General features: G+C 33.6%; 1 protein-coding gene across 2 annotated transcripts; it reads right to left on the bottom strand.

Annotated features, from left to right (window-relative positions):
• Window positions 1-245: 245 nt before the first annotated feature.
• Window positions 246-22,910, bottom strand: ncam3 (neural cell adhesion molecule 3). 2 transcript variants are annotated; one of them, XM_028823383.2, is made up of 16 exons: window positions 22,656-22,910; window positions 20,580-20,654; window positions 19,684-19,896; window positions 18,185-18,328; window positions 17,120-17,257; window positions 15,786-15,900; window positions 15,274-15,437; window positions 13,861-13,985; window positions 13,344-13,485; window positions 10,949-11,113; window positions 10,152-10,271; window positions 8,765-8,889; window positions 7,143-7,305; window positions 3,977-4,190; window positions 2,837-2,944; window positions 246-1,120 (listed from the first exon to the last, which is right to left on the bottom strand). In XM_028823383.2, the coding sequence occupies exons 1-16, from the start codon at window positions 22,699-22,701 to the stop codon at window positions 1,069-1,071; spliced, it is 2,109 nt and encodes a 702-aa protein (XP_028679216.2). In that variant the 5' UTR covers window positions 22,702-22,910; the 3' UTR covers window positions 246-1,068. The 2 variants fall into 2 exon arrangements, with proteins under 2 accessions (XP_028679216.2, XP_051776907.1); XM_051920947.1 differs by lacking the exon at window positions 2,837-2,944 and having other exon boundaries at window positions 22,656-22,908.
• Window positions 22,911-23,144: the final 234 nt, after the last annotated feature.

Below are 23,144 nucleotides of genomic sequence, written 5' to 3'. Positions count from 1 at the left end.
TCAGTGTCAGTGTGAGTATGTTCATATACAGGGTTGTAGTGGACTGACATCCCACCCAACCTGCTTCATGCCTGTCTCCCTATCTTTAAATTACTGTATTTCTACACTGCTATTGCCTAACATTCCAAACATTACTTGTGTTTCCTGATATTTATATGCACAACAAAAAACTAATGCATGTCAAAAATAAATCTTCAAAGAAAAATATGAATGGTTCCAATAAATAATAAATGCTTGACAATGTATAAAATGTATTTAGTACAAAAATGTTTATTATCTTACATTTTCTTTTTTTTAATTACTTTTCACTTAGAAATCTATAAAAAATTCCATCTCTATAAACTTCAGGTTAGTGCTTAAGTTTCTTTACTATTAAAGCAATTATTTACATAGCATATAAAAAATAGCTGCCAAAATTAGGAATCCAACTTCATTTGCAGCACTGCAGTATCAACCAGTTCTGCATTTTATCAGTGCAATAAAAGAAGCGTAACTTCTATTGATTCTTTTCTCTAATCTAAATATGACAGATTTTAGAAAAAAAAAAGTAAATACATATGTATATACAGAATTATAAATAGGGTAAGAAAAACGGACAAATTAGGAGGAAATGTTTGGGAAAAATAACATGCTTCCATGGAACAAACATTTCAGTATATATTGTTATACAGTATATTTACAAGTATTTACATTGGTATTGACTGTGTGACATGCAAGATAAGGAATTGTTATCTCCACTCTACAGATTAAAAAAGTAATGTCACAATTCATATTAAAGAAATAATATTTGAGTCTTTTAATAATAGTATTGCAGTATAAGATTACACTGCCTCTAGTTTTTTGATCTAATGTCTTTGAAAATCCACATCCATTTATGATTTTTCTTCATTTGTATTCAATTTTTGCATGAAAAATCCATTACATTTTTTTTCTTTTATGTATTGTGACTATGCATGCCATTTAACTTGTGATCCAGGGTCATTTCAATTCAATAGTTAGTTCAGCAGCTGCTTGGTTTATCCAAAAATCATATGTATTCATTGTTCAGACTGAAGTACTTTTGTAGTGTCAGGCTTCGGTGAAGGAAGAGGATCCATTTTCTCCTTTGTGTGGCAGTTTTCTGTTACCAAGAAAGTAAATTTTACACAATTAAGCCCCACAAGTCTTTAACATTCTATGCATTATGGGGTGCACAAGTGGTTTAATAATGCTAAAAAACAGGGCAGATTCATTTTTTTTCATATTTCAGTGTTTAATATGGGTAATGACACATATAATTAACTGTTAAAGATTATAAAATAATTAGAGCTTATATAAGTTATTTACCAATTTTTAAAATAGATCATTGAGAAAACCAATGGTACTATTCATCAGTTACACATGTTGATACAGGAAACAAAAAATGAACTGAAAACCAAAACAGGCAATTTTTTACCCCAAATAAAAATTAAACATCATCTCAACTGAAACCTCCAGTACTCTTGGACAGCTGCACTGTTTCTCATTCTAACTAAGGCTAATATGAACTTTTATGAGAAATTCTTCCATAATTTAGGTTTTTGATCCTATTTTCTGGAATTAGCATGTGCATGCTGTGTGTCATTTAACTAAATCATCTGTCTAGTGTCAGTTTAACGTATAAGACTTCCGTTCTGCCACTTGAACGGTCATGTCAAATGTTTTATTTTGTTATTTTCTGTTTGCCAGTTTTTTGTATGACGTCAATTTCAGATACACTGTACATTATGAGTACAAATGAGTTTTTCATTAGTTTCTGATTTTCTTCAGATAATATGATGTCATCTCCACTGGCCTCAGCATATCATGAAACTGACATCCTTCCAGCAGTTAGACATCTTTACTCAAAGTAGTCACCAGATACTGAAATATAGTGCCCTTTGCTGAAATGTCTACCTTGTAAATATTTCTACACTCTCCAAGTGAAAGTCTGGAAAATGTGGGTTCATCTCTTTAAATAAAACAAAAGTATTTAACATCCACCTCTCTCGAATGCAAAGTCATGTTAAACTTCTATTCCTACGTGACTTTTAATGCTCTAACATATTGATTTTTTAAAACAATGTTTAAATCAATGGTTAAAAAGTCTACTACCACATGATATTATCATTCACTCTATTCAAATCTCTTGCTTCAAATACAAAATTATTTAAATCAAATGGCTACCTGGCCATTTTCCCCATAAGACCATTTTTGTAATATCTTGTAAATTTATAGAAATCTAGTTGTCTTACATTAAGACAACCCAATGAGGAAAAAAAAGTTAATGTTTTTTAATCTTAAATCTCACACTCAATCTTACTTTAGCCACTCTGCTTCCTGCAACATAAATAACTCCATCTGGACTGTTGTTGAAAAAATATTTTTTTCTTTCTAGTGGACCTGAAACTAAACTATATATGAAACTGTTATAATCTATTGCCATTATTTTTAATCTTATGCTATACTATGAAACTATTAGTATTATTATTGTTGTTGTTGTTAGTGATACTAGTAACATTTACTGTATGTATCTGTGTATAATTATTTAACAGTACAATTCCACATGTTTTTTGAATATTGATTTTTACAAATAAAATGCATATTTTTATTTTGTTTTTCTGTGCTTCATTAACATCTATCTATCTATCTATCTATCTATCTATCTATCTATCTATCTATCTATCTATCTATCTATCTATCTATCTATCTATCTATCTATCTATGTTCATTAAATGGGATTATTGCTCTGTTTTCAGCTCCCAGGTCATTTTTTGTGGAACACTGTACAGAACATAGCCTGTAAGTGTCTCCACCTCTGCTTTTGCATGCAACCTACTCAAATCGGGTGAGAGGAGCCTTGTCACATGTCATCTCACACTGTGCCCCATTCAGCTGTTTCGAGACACTTCCCCGTGGCAAATTTAGCCCTTGTAACTTCACTTCACTGTTCAAGAAGATACAAATAACAAATGCAAGCAAAGAAGTGAGTAAGCAAGAAGTTGGAAGGAAAGAAATAGTACAGTTCATGATATTAAATGGATAACATCTCTGGAAATTAAGAATGACATATTATGTTTAAAAAAATAAGTGTAATTGTTTAATTAGAGATCAGGAGTCAATCAATTAAGCCTCAGCTTTACAGCTAACTATTTTTCATACCTGATAGCACTCAATGGTTTTTCCTCCTTCAGTTCCTTTATAGGCTCTGAAGCAACAGCTTCATGGACATGGCCTTTAACCAGCTTATAATGATTTTTACTTGAAAAATACAGATTTATGAATACTTTTCCTACATTTAGCTTCCCATTAAAAATACTAGATATGTTTGAGGTTACAGATGAAAGGAAAAGTTTTGGTCTTTGGTTTTAGTTTTTGAAGTAAACATAGCATTATTATCCAGCCTGTAACCATGACAAAGAATCTCTAAACTAATTTCAATTTGTGTTGTTTTAAAGGAAGTAGTGGCTAAGAAGTTCAACTAGCAGTTACTTTTCCCACTACTGGCCTTCTGCCTGACTGTAAGGAGGCTATTGTGCTCCTGTAAAATGTTATACTAGATTATGAGTTTCTCATGGAGGACATTTCAAAAATTAATGCTTCCATTTTGACGTCTGAGCTGAGGCAGTTACAAGAAAGGAGTGATAAAAGGTTTTTTGAGGGATGAATGAATGAATGAGAATTATTTGCTAAATTCAATAGAAACTGCCTGTTGGTATCTTTATCTTGATTGAAAGTGTGATTTTGAAAATGATGATGTATGTGAATTTTAATATTATATCTTGTCACAACTAGAACAAAAAACGGAGGACTCGGTAATAAGATGGATGTGTTCACAGTTATGATGGTGGATGTAAGTTGGATGACAGCAAAAGAAAATATTATTTTAAATTAAACAGTTTATCCATTCAATGTGAGACAGATGACTGGTACTATACACACCCTGCTCTTGGACTTTGCAAAAATACTAGCTTCTTACTTTGTGAATCTGCTGCCTCCTTCAAAGTCATGCTGTTTGGCTCCTGGTGGTCTCTTTCCAAAAACATTGACAGCAATGCACATCATCATCCCACAGTGATTGGTGTAGTAACACGCTGTGTCCACAGCAATAAGCAACACTAGAAGTATGACCATGACAATGGCCACAATGGCCCCAATGCCCATGCCTTTCTTCTGAGATACAGATTTTAATTCTAGAAGAAAATGGGAGATTTAAAGATTCATAACTGTTAGTTTATTTCTTTACTCAAAGTAATTTGGAATTTTTAATGTGACTTTATTGTACTTTTGTTTGCAGAAATTCAAATGGAAATTCTAAAATGTTTTAAATCACCGGAATAAATTAGCAATATAGTAAAAGTATACATTAATAACATTTAACCTTTCAATATACATATATTGAAATTATCTTGGGATTCTGTTTTATAGGCTTGGTTTAATTCACTATTTTAGTAATATCAGTTATCCTTTTGGCAAAGAACACAACCTACAAGAAATCAGCATAACCCTAACCCTAACCCAACCTTGCAGTCATAACTGAAATTATTCTGACTAACACTTAAAAAATAAAATTAAATTAAATTAATGTAAGAATATTAGCATATAGTTGATTATAATGCTATCATAAAAAATACATTTTATAAAACAACAAAGCCTGCTTGGCTAAAGGAATTCAAACACTGTAAAATTATTAGATAGAAAAGATTCTTCTCATTTTAATTACAGTTTTATAATAGGTTATGACATTAAATGTCTAATAGGAAAAAGGACCTATAAGTTATCATCCAAAACCCATTCACCTTTTTCTTACTTGGATAAAATTTTTGAAATTATTTGAAGCCAACATTGAAATGCTGTAGAGATACTACACTCCACTGTTTGAAGAATTTGAGCAATTTGTCCTAAATTTACCCATAACCAGCTTTCATCTTTGCTCCTGTATCCTTGTTAAAAACCATATTTACTGTACTTAATAATAATTCTAATAAAAATAATAATTTGAAATACTTTTTATTATGTCTCTTTTTCTTGAAATTCTTGAACTGAACATATTAAACTACAGTAATCCCTCGCTATATCGCGCTTCGCCTTTCGCGGCTTCACTCTATCGCGGATTTTATATGTAAGCATATTTAAATATATATCACAGATTTTTTGCTGGTTCGCGGATTTCTGTGGACAATGGGTCTTTTAATTTCTGGTACATGCTTCCTTAGTTGGTTTGCTTAGTTGATTTCATACAAGGGACGCTATTGGCAGATGGCTGAGAAGCTACCCAACTTACTTTTCTCTCTCTCTTGCGCTGACTTTCTCTGATCCTGACGTAGGGGGATTGAGCAGGGGGGCTGTTCGCACACCTAGACGATACTGACGCTCATCTAAAAATGCTGAAAGATTATCTTCACGTTGCTACCTTCTGTGTAGCTGCTTCCTGAAGCGACATGCTGCACGGTGCTTCGCATACTTAAAAGCTCGAAGGGCACGTATTGATTTTTGCTTGTTTGTTTTTCTCTGTCTCTCTCTCTCTCTGCTCCTGACGGAGGGGGTGTGAGCTGCCACCTTCAACAGCTTTGTGCCGCGGTGCTTCGCATACTTAAAAGCCAAACAGCCCTATTGATTTGTTTGCTTTTCTCTATCTCTCTGACATTATCTGCTCCTGACGAGCACTCCTTTGAAGAAGAAGATATGTTTGCAGTCTTTTAATTGTGAGACAGAACTGTCATCTCTGTCTTGTCATGGAGCACAGTTTAAACTTTTGAAAAAGAGACAAATGTTTGTTTGCAGTGTTTGAATAACGTTCCTGTCTCTCCACAACCTCCTGTGTTTCTGCGCAAATCTGTGACCCAAGCATGACAATATAAAAATAACCATATAAACATATGGTTTCTACTTCGCGGATTTTCTTATTTCGCGGGTGGCTCTGGAACGCAACCCCTGCGATGGAGGAGGGATTACTGTATTTTGTTATTCTTCATCTAGCAATTCATACTCTGCGGTGCTCTAATATGTCTAGCACTTTTTCATTTTATAATATGGACATCAAAACTATAAACAAAACTGCAGATGTAATGTCACAAATCTATTTTGTGTTCTTCCATTAACAAATCCTCATAATCTTCATTAACTTACCCTTCATACAGCTTACTATGTAAACCATCATCCTATTAGCACTTTTAATTAACCAAAAATCTTTTTGTTGATAGTTCCTGAATGTACCTTCTCAGGGTTCACACTATGTAATTGTATGTCTATTTACAAAACTTTACATTAATTTAACTAAATATATCCACATGTATGCCCATAAAAAGATATTTTCTGTATTGTACAGTTAGTGAAATTTTAAAAAATGTTAGTTACATTTTTATATAAGTAATTTATGTAAAATAAAAAGAAAAGCAGCCCCAGCCATGACCATTCTGAAACACTTTGTTATCTCCTAATTAGGAAAATGTTGCCCATAACCTAATCAGCGTTACTCTGAATGTAAGACAATTCTGCTCCTATTTACACACGACACTCTGAATCCCTGCCTGCTGTACTTGATGATAATCCTTGCATGGGTATTTGTTTTTGAAATGCAAAGTAAATTATATTATATCCGATACTGCTGTTAAATGATTTTGTTTCTTCATCATAAAACTCCAGCACATTAGTGAAACAAAGCATTCACAGTCCAAACTCATGATGGCTATCTACTAGCACTCCTGTACTGCATATCTCTTTCTTTATTTGTCTTTTATATTTAACTTATTTGCTTGTCCACACTTACTGCAATATATGACTGCAGAGAGTGGAGTCTGTTTCAAGACAAGGCAGAAACCAGTTTTTGAATGTGGCAATAATCCATAACAGGAACACACTCGTGCACACATCCACACTCATGCACACTGAGCCAATCTAGATTTAACAATCAGTATAATATATTCCTCTGACGTGTGAACTACATAAAGATTATCAATGTAGATATACAGTTCTCATTATATCTAGAATGGGGGCACTGCTATTAGTGTCCAGTCTTCACTAGAAACTTCAATAACCATAATTCAAACTGTAATTATTAATACCCCCTTCTCACTCCCCAAGACATAAGCAGTCTTCCAATTACATGTTAAATCAGAAAATAATGGCTCTATCTGTTAGCTAACCTTGTGGCATGTTGAAGTTGTAAATTGATGGCTTGGATTCGCCTCGGTTATTGACAGCCCTGATTTCCACTTCATATTCTGTGCTCCATTCGAGGTCTTCAAGGATGACAAATTTAGCTTCAGGGTCTAACATCAGCTCCTTCACGTCCTTATTTCCTGATACCTATCAACAGTCAAAGCAGTTATGTATTACGTACAGGAGATAAGTGTCCCGAGACATTGTGTATTAACAATGACTGAATGTTTAGTGAGAGTTTCAACCAATCTAAAACAATTTGGATTTGTAAACTCAAGGCTACAGATTTTTAGTCCAACATTTAGGTTGTAGTTTCATCCAGAGAAGCTTACCTCTTCAGCCAAAATTGACCAAAGCTGTAACTTACTAAAATTACTTGATGTTTATATTGAATCAGCTATACTGTTTTAGTATTAGAAATACAGAATAAAAAAAATTATAACACATGAAGAAGCCTTTACAGTTAATACATAACATAAAAAGTAAATATAACAAACTAATCAGTTTCTAGATTAACTTCTTATTTCATGAATTACATTTTTATATCAATTAAGGCGTAAAACTATTGGTTCTGCAAGTACTGTAAATGATTTGCGCCCTTTCATAGGAGAACTATTTACTCCATAAAACCTTTAAAGTAGTTATTGTGTAAAATACTGTGCAATTCCATAGTTTGCTTATTCCTATCAGTCCCTTCATTTTCCAAGCCTACTTTTTCATTTCAAAGGGGACCAGAATCTACTGCAGTACCACCCTGCCACAAGGAAAGAAATAACTCAAATGGGGCATCATTTTAATCAAAGAGCACATTTTCACATGAACACACACGTCTACATTCACTTGCACTTTGGAAATTTAGTTATCTGCGTATAAAGAACCCACATTTTTAGGGTAGGGTAAGACAAGGGAAAACATGCAATCTCTATACAAAGAGTTAATGAAGGTGACAATGAAGCCCAAGCCCATTGCATGTTTAAGGTAGCAGTGCTAATCGGTGTGCCATCATTCTGCCCTATTGTGAACCAATGTCTATTATTTTAAAAAATAACTAGTCATTTAGTGAAATAAGTAAGTAATGGATAGAATCTTTAAAATACTCTGCACACTAACTAGAGTAGGTTTGTTACTGAATTGAATAATTAATACAAGTACTAAATGATTTCTCCTTGTAAATTTTAGCAGGATATTTTTATTATATTATAAAATAAACAGGATTTTCTTTAAACAACAAATCACATACTCAACCATCCAGCCCTAATTCAAATCCTCTTATTTAGTTGAGGTTTATTGTGGTAGAAACTTATCCAGACAGTACAGGGCTCAAGAAGAAATCTGGTCCTGAATAGGGTGTCATTCACTCATAAAAGGCTTTTCACCTAACTTAAATGTCCTTAGGATATAAGAGAATATGAATACAACAAAATATATAAAGTTTTCTTTTATATTGAGTTCATTGCCCCATTACAGATGTAGTATTGCCCCCTGCCATTGCTGGGACTGGCTTCCATTGTCACGTATTCCCTAAGAATGATTACATGGAAATCAGAATAACAGGGTTGCTTGATATAAACGGCATGGTCCATTAGAACAAAAATAGGATACTCACTGCGTGATAGCGAACAATATAATGCTGAATGGGAAATCCCCCATCTTCTAGTTGCTGAAATGAAATATTGTAAGAGTTTCCTTCAACTGTGCCCTCAGATGAAATCACAGGCTTGTCTGGTTCCCCTGTTGAAAGACCAATTTAAGCACTCAATACTTTGCTCTTTGGTGCCATGCCTTGTCATTTTTTACTCTTATTTCATAATTGCTACATTGTTTTAGCCACTGCACATTTATTTAATTATAATTAAGAGTGACTCAGTGAACCTTCATTATTACAGCAAACATTTTAATACCGATTCCATCCATTAGTAAATAGCTACTGAAACAGATTGGGATAAAAATACATTTTATTTAATAGTTTGCCACGTACACATGAGAGTTAGATTATCTTTTAGTAATTATCTCAAAAGACATTTTTTGTGACTTTTGGTATATTAATTATGAATAAATATATTGTCAAAGTAGTTTCAGTATAATCAAAGGTCAAAGTTTCAGTTGAATTCACTTCCAAAAGGGAGTCAGATGCTATAAAGAGACACCCAGCCACTCTTCTTTAACTTGATAGTATAGGAAAGATCAACTAATGCCAAAATTACTGATAGGTTGTGCAATTGGGAAACCAGTTACCTTCTGCAGGTTGATATGGGAAGCCACAGGATGAGGCGGGATTGATGGGGCCAGCACAACAGTGGACGAATGGAGACAGTGCAGTGGAAAAGATGTCATCAAAGCAGAAGATGTTGGATGGGAAATCACATGATTGCAATGAATGATGGAGGTGGAGATGAGCCAAGGAAAATGTTCAGAGAGCATTGAAAATAAAACATGAATATGGATGACATCATTTGATAAAATACATTAAAAAACAGCCAAACAAGTACTGAAACTTATAATCTCACATGCTTTTTATACTCAATGTGTAGTTATTATCTGTCTCCAATTTATTAAAATTTATTACATCATTTGTAAGCAGTGACAACAGGCTATCAGAAATAAATGACCTCCAGATTTGGAGACTACAGGAATGGATTTTTATCTTAAAAATAGTTATTACTTTAGATTGTGTAAAAATACTAGTATGCAGCATACAGAAGTAAAATAAAGTCATTTTCATAGTAATGGGATGTATGCAATCATCTAAGTTTGTAAGATGTGAAGAAGCATGATAGTGAGCAAAGATTTGATATTTTCTGAATGAAAATATGGAAGGATTTTTTAATAATTCTTTGCATTTATATAGTGCTTTTCTCACTACTCAAAGTGCTCAGCAATTGCAGGTTAAGGGCCATGCTACTATCAGGAGCTTTCCTTCAGATGTTTCCAAGCCTGCTGCAAAAATGAAAATGTTTCGTAAAGGTGTCAGCGAAGTGTGCATTAATACATACGCAGTGCCTTGGTCTGTGCTGTCGTGATTTCTGAGAATTTGCTTTGCCCAGCAGTGTTACTGGCTGATACTCTAACTTCATATTTTTCATATGACTTCAATCCAGAGATTCGCAATGGTTCTGTAAAAAAGAAAAAGAAAAAAAAAAGAATATTTGTCAAGATTTACATTGCTTGCACAACAAAGAAAATAAGTCATGTAAATTAAGAAAATTCACAACCATTCATTATATGAAATAGGCTTGTTTGTATAACATTCATGTGAAATGCTTGTGCTTTTGTTGAAAATATTGTATATGAGGCATGGACCAGATCAAGAGAGGTCATCAGTCACAGGGCACACTTGCTATCACATTTGCTAAAACTTAATTAAAATCAAAGATACAGTAGATCTTTATGATATGTGAGAAGGCATGTGTGGTAAAACCTCAAAAATATTGAGAGAATGAGCAAACACCATTCAGGCATTGACCATGAGGAGAAATGAACCAAAGTCACTGGAACTAAACCCTCAAAGAATAGTTAACAGATGTAAGTACTTCTGCTTACAAATTCATTTTTTATATTCTACATTATTTTTTTTATTGTACATGTTATCACAGCCTTAGTTTTCCATTTAACTTTAGTCAGTGTTGGGGTGTGTGTGACTGTAACCCACAATTGACTTATACAGGTGCTACTTTTCCATGACTTTGAATTGTAAGCTAATTGAATGGACATGTAGATGGATATAGTTTATTATATTTGAGATAGATTGATGGATAGTATTGCTTATCACATTTGCTTCCATAATACACACCTCCAGCTTTCAGAGTTGTGCTTTCCCAGTTGTTCTGTCCCTTGAGTCTCCACTGCAAAGTGTAGCTGACAATTGGTGCACCCCCATCCAAAAGGCCAGAAAAATTAATTTTTAGAGAAGCCGGTCCAGGAATGACCATCACATTAACAGGAGTAGAAGGAATAGCTGTGGGAAAAGATTCATACCGTAATTAAAAAAAAGATTATTTTACCCCTCATAGTCCAGATCAAAGAATTAACTGATCTCTTCAATGAAATGTATTTATTTCATCTTCTCCTTTTAAACCCTTTTCCAGATGAATATACTTCCAATCATCACGTTTTAAGGATGTAGTAATCCATCCATCCATTTTCCAACCCGCTGAATCCGAACACAGGGTCATGGGGGTCTGCTGGAGCCAATCCCAGCCAACACAGGGCACAAGGCAGGAACCAATCCAGGGCAGGGCGCCAACCCACCACAGGATGTAGTAATATCATCCTGAAAAGTTTATTTCTGCTGCCTTATGACAAAGGATCTGAATTACCACCTTGCTCTTTAACAGAAAGCTGTACAGCAGTTACAATAAGTTTATTAAAGAACAGGCGTGCCATGGAGGTTACTGGACTCCAGCAACCTTGTAATCATTTGAATATAAATTATGAGTATATATTAAGAAAACAATAACTTATGCAGTATAACATTAATTGCAGTGAGTTATTTGATTGAAGCACATGTTGCTGGATATCTGTACCAAATAACAGAAGAGTTCAACATCTCAACACAGCCATAGAGTTTCTGATCTAAGAAAGCACGGTACAGCTCTCTAGAATGACTGCCTATGGAGTGAACTGAAATACTACACAATTATAAAAGTGCACAAGAAGCTGCCTCAAATGAAGAAACCAGGAGTATTCCCACACTAAACACCATATCCCACTCTGAAAGGAGGGGAACTGAAACTCTTCAGTCTTGAGAAAAGAAAGCCTTTCTTTAATTTCAAAGATATTGCAAAAGACGATCAAGAAGAATTTTTATATCTACATTTTAATATCTGGGAGATATGAATGAAAGACTGGTATGTGCATTCAAGATGAACACCAAGACATAATAAATCTTAAAAATGAAAATAAACTTCTTACTTTACATTCTTAACCACAGAGATAATTGTAAAGTTGCTCATCCAAAAGTCATCTTGTTCACCATTTAAGCTAAGTGACTCAATAGTCTGCTTTGGATGTCCCCAGACCCTTTTAATGAAAAAAAATTTCGCCAAGGAATTTCAATAGTTTTGGAACCAAAGACCCTTTCTGTGTAGACGTTCTTTCTACTTTCCACCTTAAAGGCAGTTGTTAATTTTAATTAATGTCCTCAAGTAGATGAAATAGTTTAGCTGCATCAACTTTGTTGATGCCTTTCAGCATTTTTGTATCCCTGGACCACTTCCCCAGATGCCTCCTTTCATCCATGAGCACACATTTACCCAGATAAAATAGTGAAGTAAAAATGCTTTATAAAACAAATGATTAAAATGTAGCTAGTAGTTAGTTGAATGAGGCAGACGGTATGCCTGTACTCCTCGTGTGTGTTAACTGTAATGCTTTTATTTGAGTATGGACTTGATGTCATTGTGCAGAAGAGCACACAGACAATTATATTTTTGTACGTATATATAATACCTGTACAAGTAAAATCTTTATGTTTTGCACACTACCATCATATTTCTTCATTTTTCTCTGACATTTGTATCGAAAGCTTTTCAACAACTAAGTAGTTTGAGGAATCTATATGGCATAATAGTGTGCTGACAGAGAAAAAGCATTCAGCTAATAACTTCTTAACATATGATTTTGCATTCATCAATGTAGTATTGCAGTGAGCCAAAGCATATTCTGGCAACACTGGGCACATGGCAAGAACCAACCCACAATGGAGTTGCCAGTCCACACTTTCTCATATTGAGCCAATTTACAACTGCAGTTCATCTGGCAGAAGGAGAAAATGCAAACTCCTCACATGAATTATTATTATTTTTTCAATACAATGTGAAAATGTGGAATTCAGTGGTTTTAACAACTACCACTCAAGTCCGAAAACCTGGATTGATATCTGGTTTAGGTCTTGCCTGTGTGGAATTTGTAGGATTCAGCTGTGTGCTCATGGGATTGCACTGGGTACTCTGGTTTCCTTCTATATCCTAAGTTCTAGTAAGTAAAATGATTAGGAACTGTTGGTTGACTGTCCCTGTATTAGTGAGTGGAACTTTGTGAATTAGTACAGCTATGGATAGACTGGCACCCTACCCAGTGTTCATTCTGCCCTATCTAGAAAGCCTTTGGCTTCCACAATCATATAATGGAATAAAGCATGTTTATAGAATTGTAAATCTGGAGTATTACAAAATATCTGTGCTTACTAATCACTTGGATTGTTTTTGAATCTCTTCCAGCCCAACTAGTAGCAGAACATGTGTAAACTCCACCATCACTTGGGTTCATGTTTTTGATAGGCAAGCTGGCAATGGTGGTCCCATCTGCATTTTTCTTTTCATCTGATTTCTGGAATAGAAAATATTGAAAGAAAGTATTATCAGGGAGGCAAAACTGAAATTTAAATAGAACCTTTTTTATTGTTGTTTTCTGCTGAGGGGTTTTCTATTGCCGAAAGAAATACTAACACTTTTAACACAATAATTTCATCTGTCATGGTGCATCCGACTGATTTAATGTTAGGGTTAAAAGTGTTATATCAAAGGAGAAAAATTAAATAAAGCAAAAAGATTCAGAATGCAAATTTCTTCTTGTTGGAATGCAGCTTCCCTTTTATTTTGATTCTTGGACACATACTGTAGTTTAGAAAATACTAAATGTCAGGCATATGCCATCGTTTTAGAAAGCTGATTAATTTCACAAAACATAAAACAGGTGTCTTACCAAAGTTTTGCCATTCCTGGAAAAATTGATGGTTGGCAAAGGATCACCTGTTGCTTTGCAAGCGATATCGATGTTTTGCCCTGGCATAACAACTGCAGTTTCAACCAGCATAACCTTTGGCATCACTAAAGAGAAAAGCACAATAATAAAATAAGATCTCTCTCTTTCTGTCCGTTTTTATGTATATAAGAATACTTTAAATGTACAATATTTCATCTGCATTGTGGACAATACTCTGTATGTATTTTATTTCAGTGTTGGTAGAAACCAACACAGAGTGGTGGCTCTGAAGCTAAGGATCTGCACTGTAAGGTTGCCAGTTGAAATACTGCTACTGCCAGCAAGGATCCTTCTCCATTGGGCCTTTGAGCAAGGCCCTTAACCTGAAAATTGCACTTTGGATGCTGTGCAATGGCTGACTGTGACCTCCAAAAATCACACAAAAAGACAACTTCACTTACTCGACATTTTAGAAACAGTAGTGGAAGGTAGCAATGCATAAAATTCATTCCAGCTCTATATGAGCAAAGCATACAATTACTCAACTTAAAATCTTTTATCAAGCACATCTGTCTCATTTAATTTTGTCCAAAATGTTTCCAGGTCAAGGCCCAACCTGCGAAAGTTGCAATCTAGCTCCAGACTCATTGGGCAGTATGTTTTGGGTGTGCACCAAATTAACATTATTTTGGACCAGAATCTTTAAATGCATATAAGACAGTCTTGGTGTCACAATCTCTCCTAATCCATTAACAGCTGTGTTTGGTGGACTCCCAGATGGGCTTAAAGTGGAGGAGGACAAATAAACTGTAATTGCCTTTACTACACTTTTGGCATATAGACTTGTCTTGCTCAACTGGAAAAATTCTAACCCACCTCTTTTAAGTCAGTGGGCAACTGATGTTATATACCATTTGATATTGGAAAAAAATCAAATTCTAATTTGGAGGATCTGTACAAAACTTTATAAAAACCTGGCAGGATCTAATCAATAACATTATAGAATAAGCATTTATATTGGGGTAAAGGATTTTCTCCCCCTTTTTTTTTACTCTTAAAGTTTTACTCTGGCTGTTGGCCCTGCTCTCTATCTCATGGGTGGGGGTTGATTTGAACTTAGTTTTGTCAAGTTTGACTCGCTTGTATGGTATGTTACTTGCTTTAAATAAATTCAATAAAATGTAAAAAAATTTAAAGAAAAGACAATCTCCTCACAGGGTTTAATAAAGCATATCAGAAAAAGCTCTGGTTTCCCAGTTGATTTCATTAAACTGGCCTTTGGACATAAAACTTGTCTTTGGAAATTAAATATTGTAACGTTTTGAAGGTGAGGCATTATAAAAATCTGTAAGACACTTATTATCATTAGACCATGTATAGAACCACATTGAATATTCCTATCCTAAGCTTTACCTGAAATGTTCAGCCATGTTTTATCACTGGCCTCTCCAATCTTGTTAGCTGCAATGCAGGTGTAGTTTCCTTCATCACTCTTCTCAATTCCACGAATGTTTAGTTCACTTTTATCAGAGTTAAATGAATATTTAGAAGTGTCCATCATCAAAGGTTTTTCATTCCTGAAGTGAAAGTGAATATATTTTATACAAAATAACAATTGCAGGAAACCAAGTGATCAACAGAATTAGCGAATGTCCCAGATAATTGCCATCTCAGTTTAGTTTAAGACACACATGCACAAACATATTTCAAGGTGAAGTCATTCATTATTCACATTGGTCTATATAAATGCACATTCTGCAATATAATTTAATGTTATTTTCCTATAAGTTACCAAATTAAACATTTATCAACAGAAATTGCATGCCAAATGAATCCCCAAAACCCCAAGTAACACAATTTATTTACACATTAGAGGGCAATATAAAAGTAAAAAGTGAAGTAAAATTTAATAAAAGGTAAATTACTTCTTCCAGGTAATTGTAGGTTGGGGTTGTCCATTTACCAAACAAATCAGGGTCAGGTTTTTGTTGGGTCCAGCAATTATGTTTTTCTCCTTCTGAATTTGTGCAGTGGGTGGTACTGCAATAAAAAAGAAGGCAAAGCAGTGAACCACATTAAACAAAGCGTATATGCGGTGTGGTAAATCAGAAGAAAATCTATCTATCTATCTATCTATCTATCTATCTATCTATCTATCTATCTATCTATCTATCTATCTATCTATCTATCTGTCTGTCTGTCTGTCTGTCTGTCTGTCTGTCTGTCTGTCTGTCTGTCTGTCTGTCTGTCTGTCTGTCTGTCTGTCTGTTACATAGTGCCATATCTATCTATCTATCTATCTATCTATCTATCTATCTATCTATCTATCTATCTATCTATCTATCTATCTATCTATCTATCTATCTATCTATCTATCTATCTATCTATCTATCTATCTATCTATCTAGAGCATGTAATTACAGATTACTGTAACTAACGTGAAGTTACCTGGTGGCTAAAGCTCTTTTATCTTATTAAATACCCATTCAGTATGCACTAATAAATCTGTACGTAAACCTGTTACTTATCCTGCCCTGCATTCTAAATGTACAAATTCCAATTAAGCTGTAATTATTTTCTTTGTGCTTTGAAACAATGAATTAAAAAAAAAAACAACAAAAAAAAAAAACAACTAATCATTCCATGTGCAATAGTTTATGTGTGTCACAGTAGTTAGCCCTGCTGCTTCACAGTTCCAGAGTTCTGGATTTGAATCCTGGCCCAGACACAGCCTTCGCAGAGCTTGCATGTTACACCTGTGTTTGTGTACTTTGGGTTTTCCTCATACATACTAGGAAAGTGTATTTTGTATTAATTTCTTACTCAAAGTGATTGAGTTTGGGCATTTATATGTGGCTTGAAATTAATTGGCTTGCTGTCCAAGGTTGGTTCTTGCTTTGGACCCAGTACTGCCAACATTAGCTCCACTTGTCTATGATACTGACCTGGATGAATAAGGCTTAAATAATGGAGGTTTCAAGCATTTTTGTTACAAGTTACAATCACATCAATTTTGTGAACCCCAGGAACAAATTGCAAATGTGTATTGCAATTGTTCACCTAATTCTCAAATTATATGAACCTGCATCCCTCAAGTGCACAGTTCAGTACTTAGGTATTAGGCCACATTCCTCAAAAACAGTCCGTAAGGCCTGATTCTTCCTGTAACACACTAAACATTTTTTCCAGAGTGAATAAGTCATACTTTTTTCTTTCAAGATTTTTTAAAGATGATCAAGAAAAGGATGCATTTTTTTACCATTTACCACAACTGAGAAATCCCTAGATAGTTCTTCATTTCTCTGTTTAATTTGGGCTTTGCAAGTGTAAGTCCCAGAGTCCGTCTTGCGAATTCCGTTTATTTGAAGGTAGCGATTGCTGATGACCTTGATCCTATCTGTATTAAAAGAAGAGACCGAACTCTAATAACCTGATTACATTTAAGATAAGATTTAGAATTACATTAATATGACTATAATAATAATTAGAGGCTACCATATAGAATTCTTGCTTTAAAATACAAACAAAACCTCAATAATATATTTACAGCTTAGACAGGTCAACTCATGTGTTCAATGATTACTGGCTAAGGTAACGTTCATCAACAACAACAACAGCAACGTTTACTTATATAGCACATTTTCATACAAAGAATGTATTTCAAAGTGCTTTACAAGATGACGAGGAGAAAGTTACAAGAAAAGAAAAACAAATAAGAACAGGTAAGAATAATAATGAATAAGTAACAAAGAAAAAAAGTCCATGCAATCTTATAAAACATTGATATGTTTATATACGATATCATAATATAAGTGTCTAAAGACGAGTGTGGTGATAAGATCAGATAGCTGGGGGGGACACAGAAAAAACAAACAATAAAAAAAATCCAGAATTGGAAAAAAAACTGGTGTTCCAAGGCCAAAAGACCACCCAGCCCCCTCTGGACACTCTACTTAACATAGTCTTTTGAAGAGAAGTGGGCTGTAAGTAAAGAAAGTACAGTTGACTATCCAAAACAAAAACAAGCAAACAAACAAACAAACAAACAAAAAATAAATTAATAAAAACAGAATTTTGGTCACTTTCCAAAAGATTTTAATGAGTAGAGATAAAATGGAAGCTCACATATTTTTATATTCTGAATGTGTGGTGATTCTCTTCTCTTGAGCTTCCTGACTCCTTTATTATTGTCCTTCCCCATTATGCTAGTACTAAACTCACAGCATAAAGTCGAAGGAAATAAACAAAACAAATGACACTTGCACATCTTTTATATTCTTAATGACTTTACCACGACTTTCTCTGATTTATACGGTATACACACCATCATTTTTTTTGGTCACATCAAGTCTGTCATGCAGCCAGATGATATCAGGAGCAGGAATCCCAGTTGCATTGCAAGAAAGTACAGCATTTGATCCTTCTAGAAATTCCTTATAAGTGTCTGTGTTTGTTATAGAGATCTTCTCTGAAAGAAAAACAAGACTTTGATTTTAGCAAGTGTTATGGAAAAACATGCATTATGTATAGAGGAATTAATATTGATCTTGTGTAGTTGATTATAACTGCAACATTATGTTAAGGATTTCATAAAATCAATGAAATTTGTTGTGAAAAATATTAGAATATTGGCCCTTGTCTGCAATGCTGGAATTACTTTGGCTTTTTAGTTTCAAAATTTAAAAAAAGCAATGTCATAAAATGTCTGAGCATCCACTTATTTTATGGATTATGACTCACTCACTCTTGAGCAGAATGAGCGGGTGTTTAACATCAGACTAAAAAATGAGTAAACCACCAGCCTACTGAAATATTACTATTTAATCTTAAATTTGTATTTATTAGTTACGTAATGATATGTGTCAAGGCCAAGGAACATAGTCAGAAAATGAAAAACACTTTGCAAATAAAGAATTATATTGCTATACCTAACTGCAAGTCAACAATACAAACTGATCTGCCCAGGCAAGACTGTGGAAAAACAAAGGACTTAGCCAGCTGCTATGTAATAGTAACATAGCCCAACAATCTACAGATGATTTTTTAATGAAATCAAACACATTTACAATTATACACCCATTCCCCCCCCCCCCCCCCCCCCCTTAGGACAGTTCTTCAATTCATCATAGCTCAGAGAGATTCCCACTAACATACAGCAGGTTGTGAAAACACATACTATAAATGGATACCCAAAACTGAGTTATTTTTTTTTCATATTTTCTTTCATAATGGAACTGCTGCTATTTTCAGAAAAAAAATACAATTTGTTTGATTTTCTACAAGAAAATGAAATTCAGTTTGTCTTCTGTTATTGGCTTGAGGCTTCTAAAGCGGTTCAGAGAGCTTTCATCCAAAAGACATCTCAGTCCAGTAAAGCACTAATGTTCTAATTTGGGTAATGTGCTGCCTTATACTTGCTGCTGGTGGAACTCCTAAGTTATATGATTATTGTATGTTTAGTTAAATCAGCAAGCTGAGAGAAGAATGAATGAAAAGACTTTGTAAGAGATGTAACATCCTTTGTTTCATGTGACCATCTGTTAATGCTAAAATTTGGAATGGACTACAGTGTGGTACGGTAGTTAGTGATTCTGTGTCATAGCTCCAGGAGAAGTCTGGTTGATTTATGACTCAAAACTGATCTGAACTAAGTTAGTGTGGGTGGTTGCATAGTCAGTATGATCACTACTCAGAATTGCAAAAATTGGTTCAAGAAGATATTTTGATAGATTAAGCATTGATATTGTAAGTTATCATAAACCATTTTCTTTCTTTCTTTGGCCCAATATATTAATTAATGAAAACAGCAGTAAGATTACTTACTGGTAACACTGATTGATATAGAGGCGACTTTCTCCTGGTTATCTTCAAATGTGCTTTTGCACTTGTACACTCCATTGTGTTTCAATTGTATGTTATCAATGGTCAGCTTAGAAGTTTCTTCATCCACCGGTTCTACCCGAAGATCATCATCATTGCCAGAAATTTCTTCACCATTAGGTTTGAACCATTGGAATTCTGCTTCTCCTCCCGAAGCTTAGAAGAAAGCACAAAACCTTTTAACACATCTGGCTTGTATTGTATATTCCTAGCCTTTATTCTAGCATTATATAAGAAATATCTGCAAATTATGTCTTCAAATGAAGTGAAATATTTTTAAATTTACAATATGAATTAAACTGTTCATCTATAGTTGATCATTATTTGTAACAAACAGCAAATTAAAGTACATTTGTTTTTGCTTCCCTCCTTTGCATTTTGCCCATAATACTGTATATATTAATAAATTGTACGTACAGTGTATACAACAACAACAACATTTATTTATATAGCACATTTTCATACAAAAAAGTAGCTCAAAGTGCTTTACATAATGAAGCAAATAAAGTAAAAATAAAAGACAAAATAAGAAATTAAAATAAGACAACATTAGTTAACATAGAAAAAGAGTAAGGTCCGATGGCCACTGTAACTATTAAATACATTTTTCTCTATTGTAATTTGTCTGTTGTTAAAAGCAGTTACATTTCTATAAATGTGCTGCACTGTATAAATAAATGTTTCTGTTTCTCTTTTAAAGAAACCACAAAAGGGAAAAGCATTTCTAGTTCTAGTTTACAGCAAAGAACAACCCGTACTAACCACTTAGACTCCATGACACTGTATAAAATATTTAATTAATACAATGACTTATTTTTAAAATAGAATAAAATCCCAACCTTTGCAGTAGATTGTCATTTCCGTGTTGATCTCAGTACTAGTTGGAGGAATGATAAACAGTTTCTTAGCAGCATCTGTGAAAAACGTTTATGATAATTTTTCAGAAATGTATATTCTACTTGAATCCTCGGTCTTATCTAGAACACGACAATACTGAATTCATTTTCCTCTTTATTACATCATGTCTCCTATCTCTTTTGCATGCATACAGTTTCTGGTTGGCAAAGATTTAAGACGAATATGATATAACTGTTTTTTGTAGTGTTATTGACAATTATTTGAAATATTTCTACTTTGAATCAGTCTGCTTCATCTGGACAGTGTACTGATCTTTCATCCTTGATGTTTTCAAGCCACTTTTTATGCAAAAGCACTTGACAGTTGAAGGATGTTCAGTGTCTAAACACCAGTAACTGTAACCTCCTTACGCATTGAATTTAACAGTACAATGAATTTTGAATAAACCACACAAAAAATGGTAATGTCTTTTACATATTTAGGTATATTGATTCTCTATGAATATAGCGCCATAGTGTAATTTTGGTGTTCTGTTATGTTTTTCACATATTTGCTGCTGTAATAAATTCGTATTCTTTATTATATATGAATTGGACAGAAAATAACTGAACAATGTGTTGTCTTTTAAATCAAAAGTTTATATAGCAAATTATAAATGTCTGGCTTTTGTATCGTTTTCTCATTACCTCATTTTTAAATGGGATTATGTGTCATTATCATCATCATCATCATCATCATCAATTTTATTATTATTTAGATTTGGAAATTCATGAACTGTAATTTTTCCTTTAAACCTTCATATATATATATATATATATATATATATATATATATATATATATATATATATATATATATATATATATATATATATATATATATATATATATATATACAGTAAATATATATATATATATATATAATGTCCTGCCAGCCCCGCAGTTATTAACACTCATATTTTACAGTTCCATGCTCCAAGTTAAGTTTTCTTGAAGCAGTTTGAAAAATGGGCACAGTTTTCATAGATCATACTACAATATATTATACAAAACTAAATTGATTTTTCATAGAGTTCTTAATACTGCCATGTATATATTAAAATGAAAAAAAAATAATATCTTTCATCTTATATTATATTTTTTTTGTCATGTCATTTTTTTACCCACTTAATCCAGAATAGGGTTGCAGGGTATGCTGGACCCTGTCCCAGCTAGCATAGGGCACAAGGCAGGAACAAACTTTGGACAGGGCGTCAATCCATCACGGGGTGAACACACACCTGTGCCAGTTTAGCATCACCAATTCACCAACCTTGCATGTATTTGGACAAAGGGAGAAAACCATAGCACCGAAAAGAAACCTACACAGACACTGAGAGAACATGCAAAGTCCATGAAGGAAGGACCCAGGGCACAAACCCTGGTCTCCTTACTGCAAGGCTACCATTGGCACCCATCTTCATTTGTGTCACTTGAAAAATGACCCTTCCAGAAATAATTGTTTTAAAAATTTGGATTTTGTGTATTAGTCATGATTAATTTAAAGCACCTATAAATTAATATTGATAATAGACTAAAATAGTTTAATTTAATCAATATTTATCTAGATAAAATTTTGATGCGTTTTTAAAAATATTATATCATATAATGGCTCAACTGTCCTCCTCAGCACAATTGCAGCATTAATGTATGTTTATTTTTTAAATAGTTTTCTTACCTAAAATGTGTTTGTTTTACTGCCTTTAATTGCTATTATTCACATTGCTCAATAGTCTAAATACTGTAATTTAATAATCAATGTTGAATTGCATATATTATATAGAATTATATTGTATTATTTTTGGTATTAGGTATTTTAATGTACTATTTCATATTGCTCAACAGCTTACTATATAAAAATTGGAACAATAATTGAGGTTGAATTTTTTTATATATTTGTTGAATGTAGTTACTGCAATTTAACATCTCATATCAACTACAAAATATTGCAGTGTTGCTCAAAAAAATAAATTTTATAATAAACCTTTTGGGCATTATAAAAGTTACGAATTTACTTACCTGAATTAACTACCAAGATGCTGATCCAAAGTAAAATTCGAAGCATTTTTCTGTTACTTTGCACTTGCAGTTTCTGTTACTTTGCAGTTTTTCTTTTTGCGACTGAGAACTTCCTGATGCTTCAGATGTTTTCAGTTAAGTCCTGTGCTCAGTTGGTCTGAGAAGAAGGATTTTATAGGAGTTTTCTGCATCACAAAGAGAGGATCCCTTCCTGCTAAACTCTTATCTCTGGCATCTCTGCACGTCCTCCATAAGCATTCACAACAGCAGGAGCTTTCATTTAAAATTATTTTAACTCCCCTCCCGAAAAAAAAAAAGAAAGAAAGAAAGATGACCCTACCCTATCAGGCGCCAAAACTCCCCTTTCAGTCCCCCTGTACAGCATCACAGGATATGGTGGGTTCTCAACTCTAACAACATGAAGATATTTTTATTGTCATAGTAGAAAAATATCATGTGATTGCTTCTAATTATTTCAGATTATTATAT

Source organism: Erpetoichthys calabaricus, chromosome 17 (assembly GCF_900747795.2).
Source record: "Erpetoichthys calabaricus chromosome 17, fErpCal1.3, whole genome shotgun sequence".
In the NCBI taxonomy this organism is placed as follows: Eukaryota; Metazoa; Chordata; class Cladistia; order Polypteriformes; family Polypteridae; genus Erpetoichthys; species Erpetoichthys calabaricus.
This window is presented reverse-complemented; position numbering and strand designations above follow the sequence as displayed.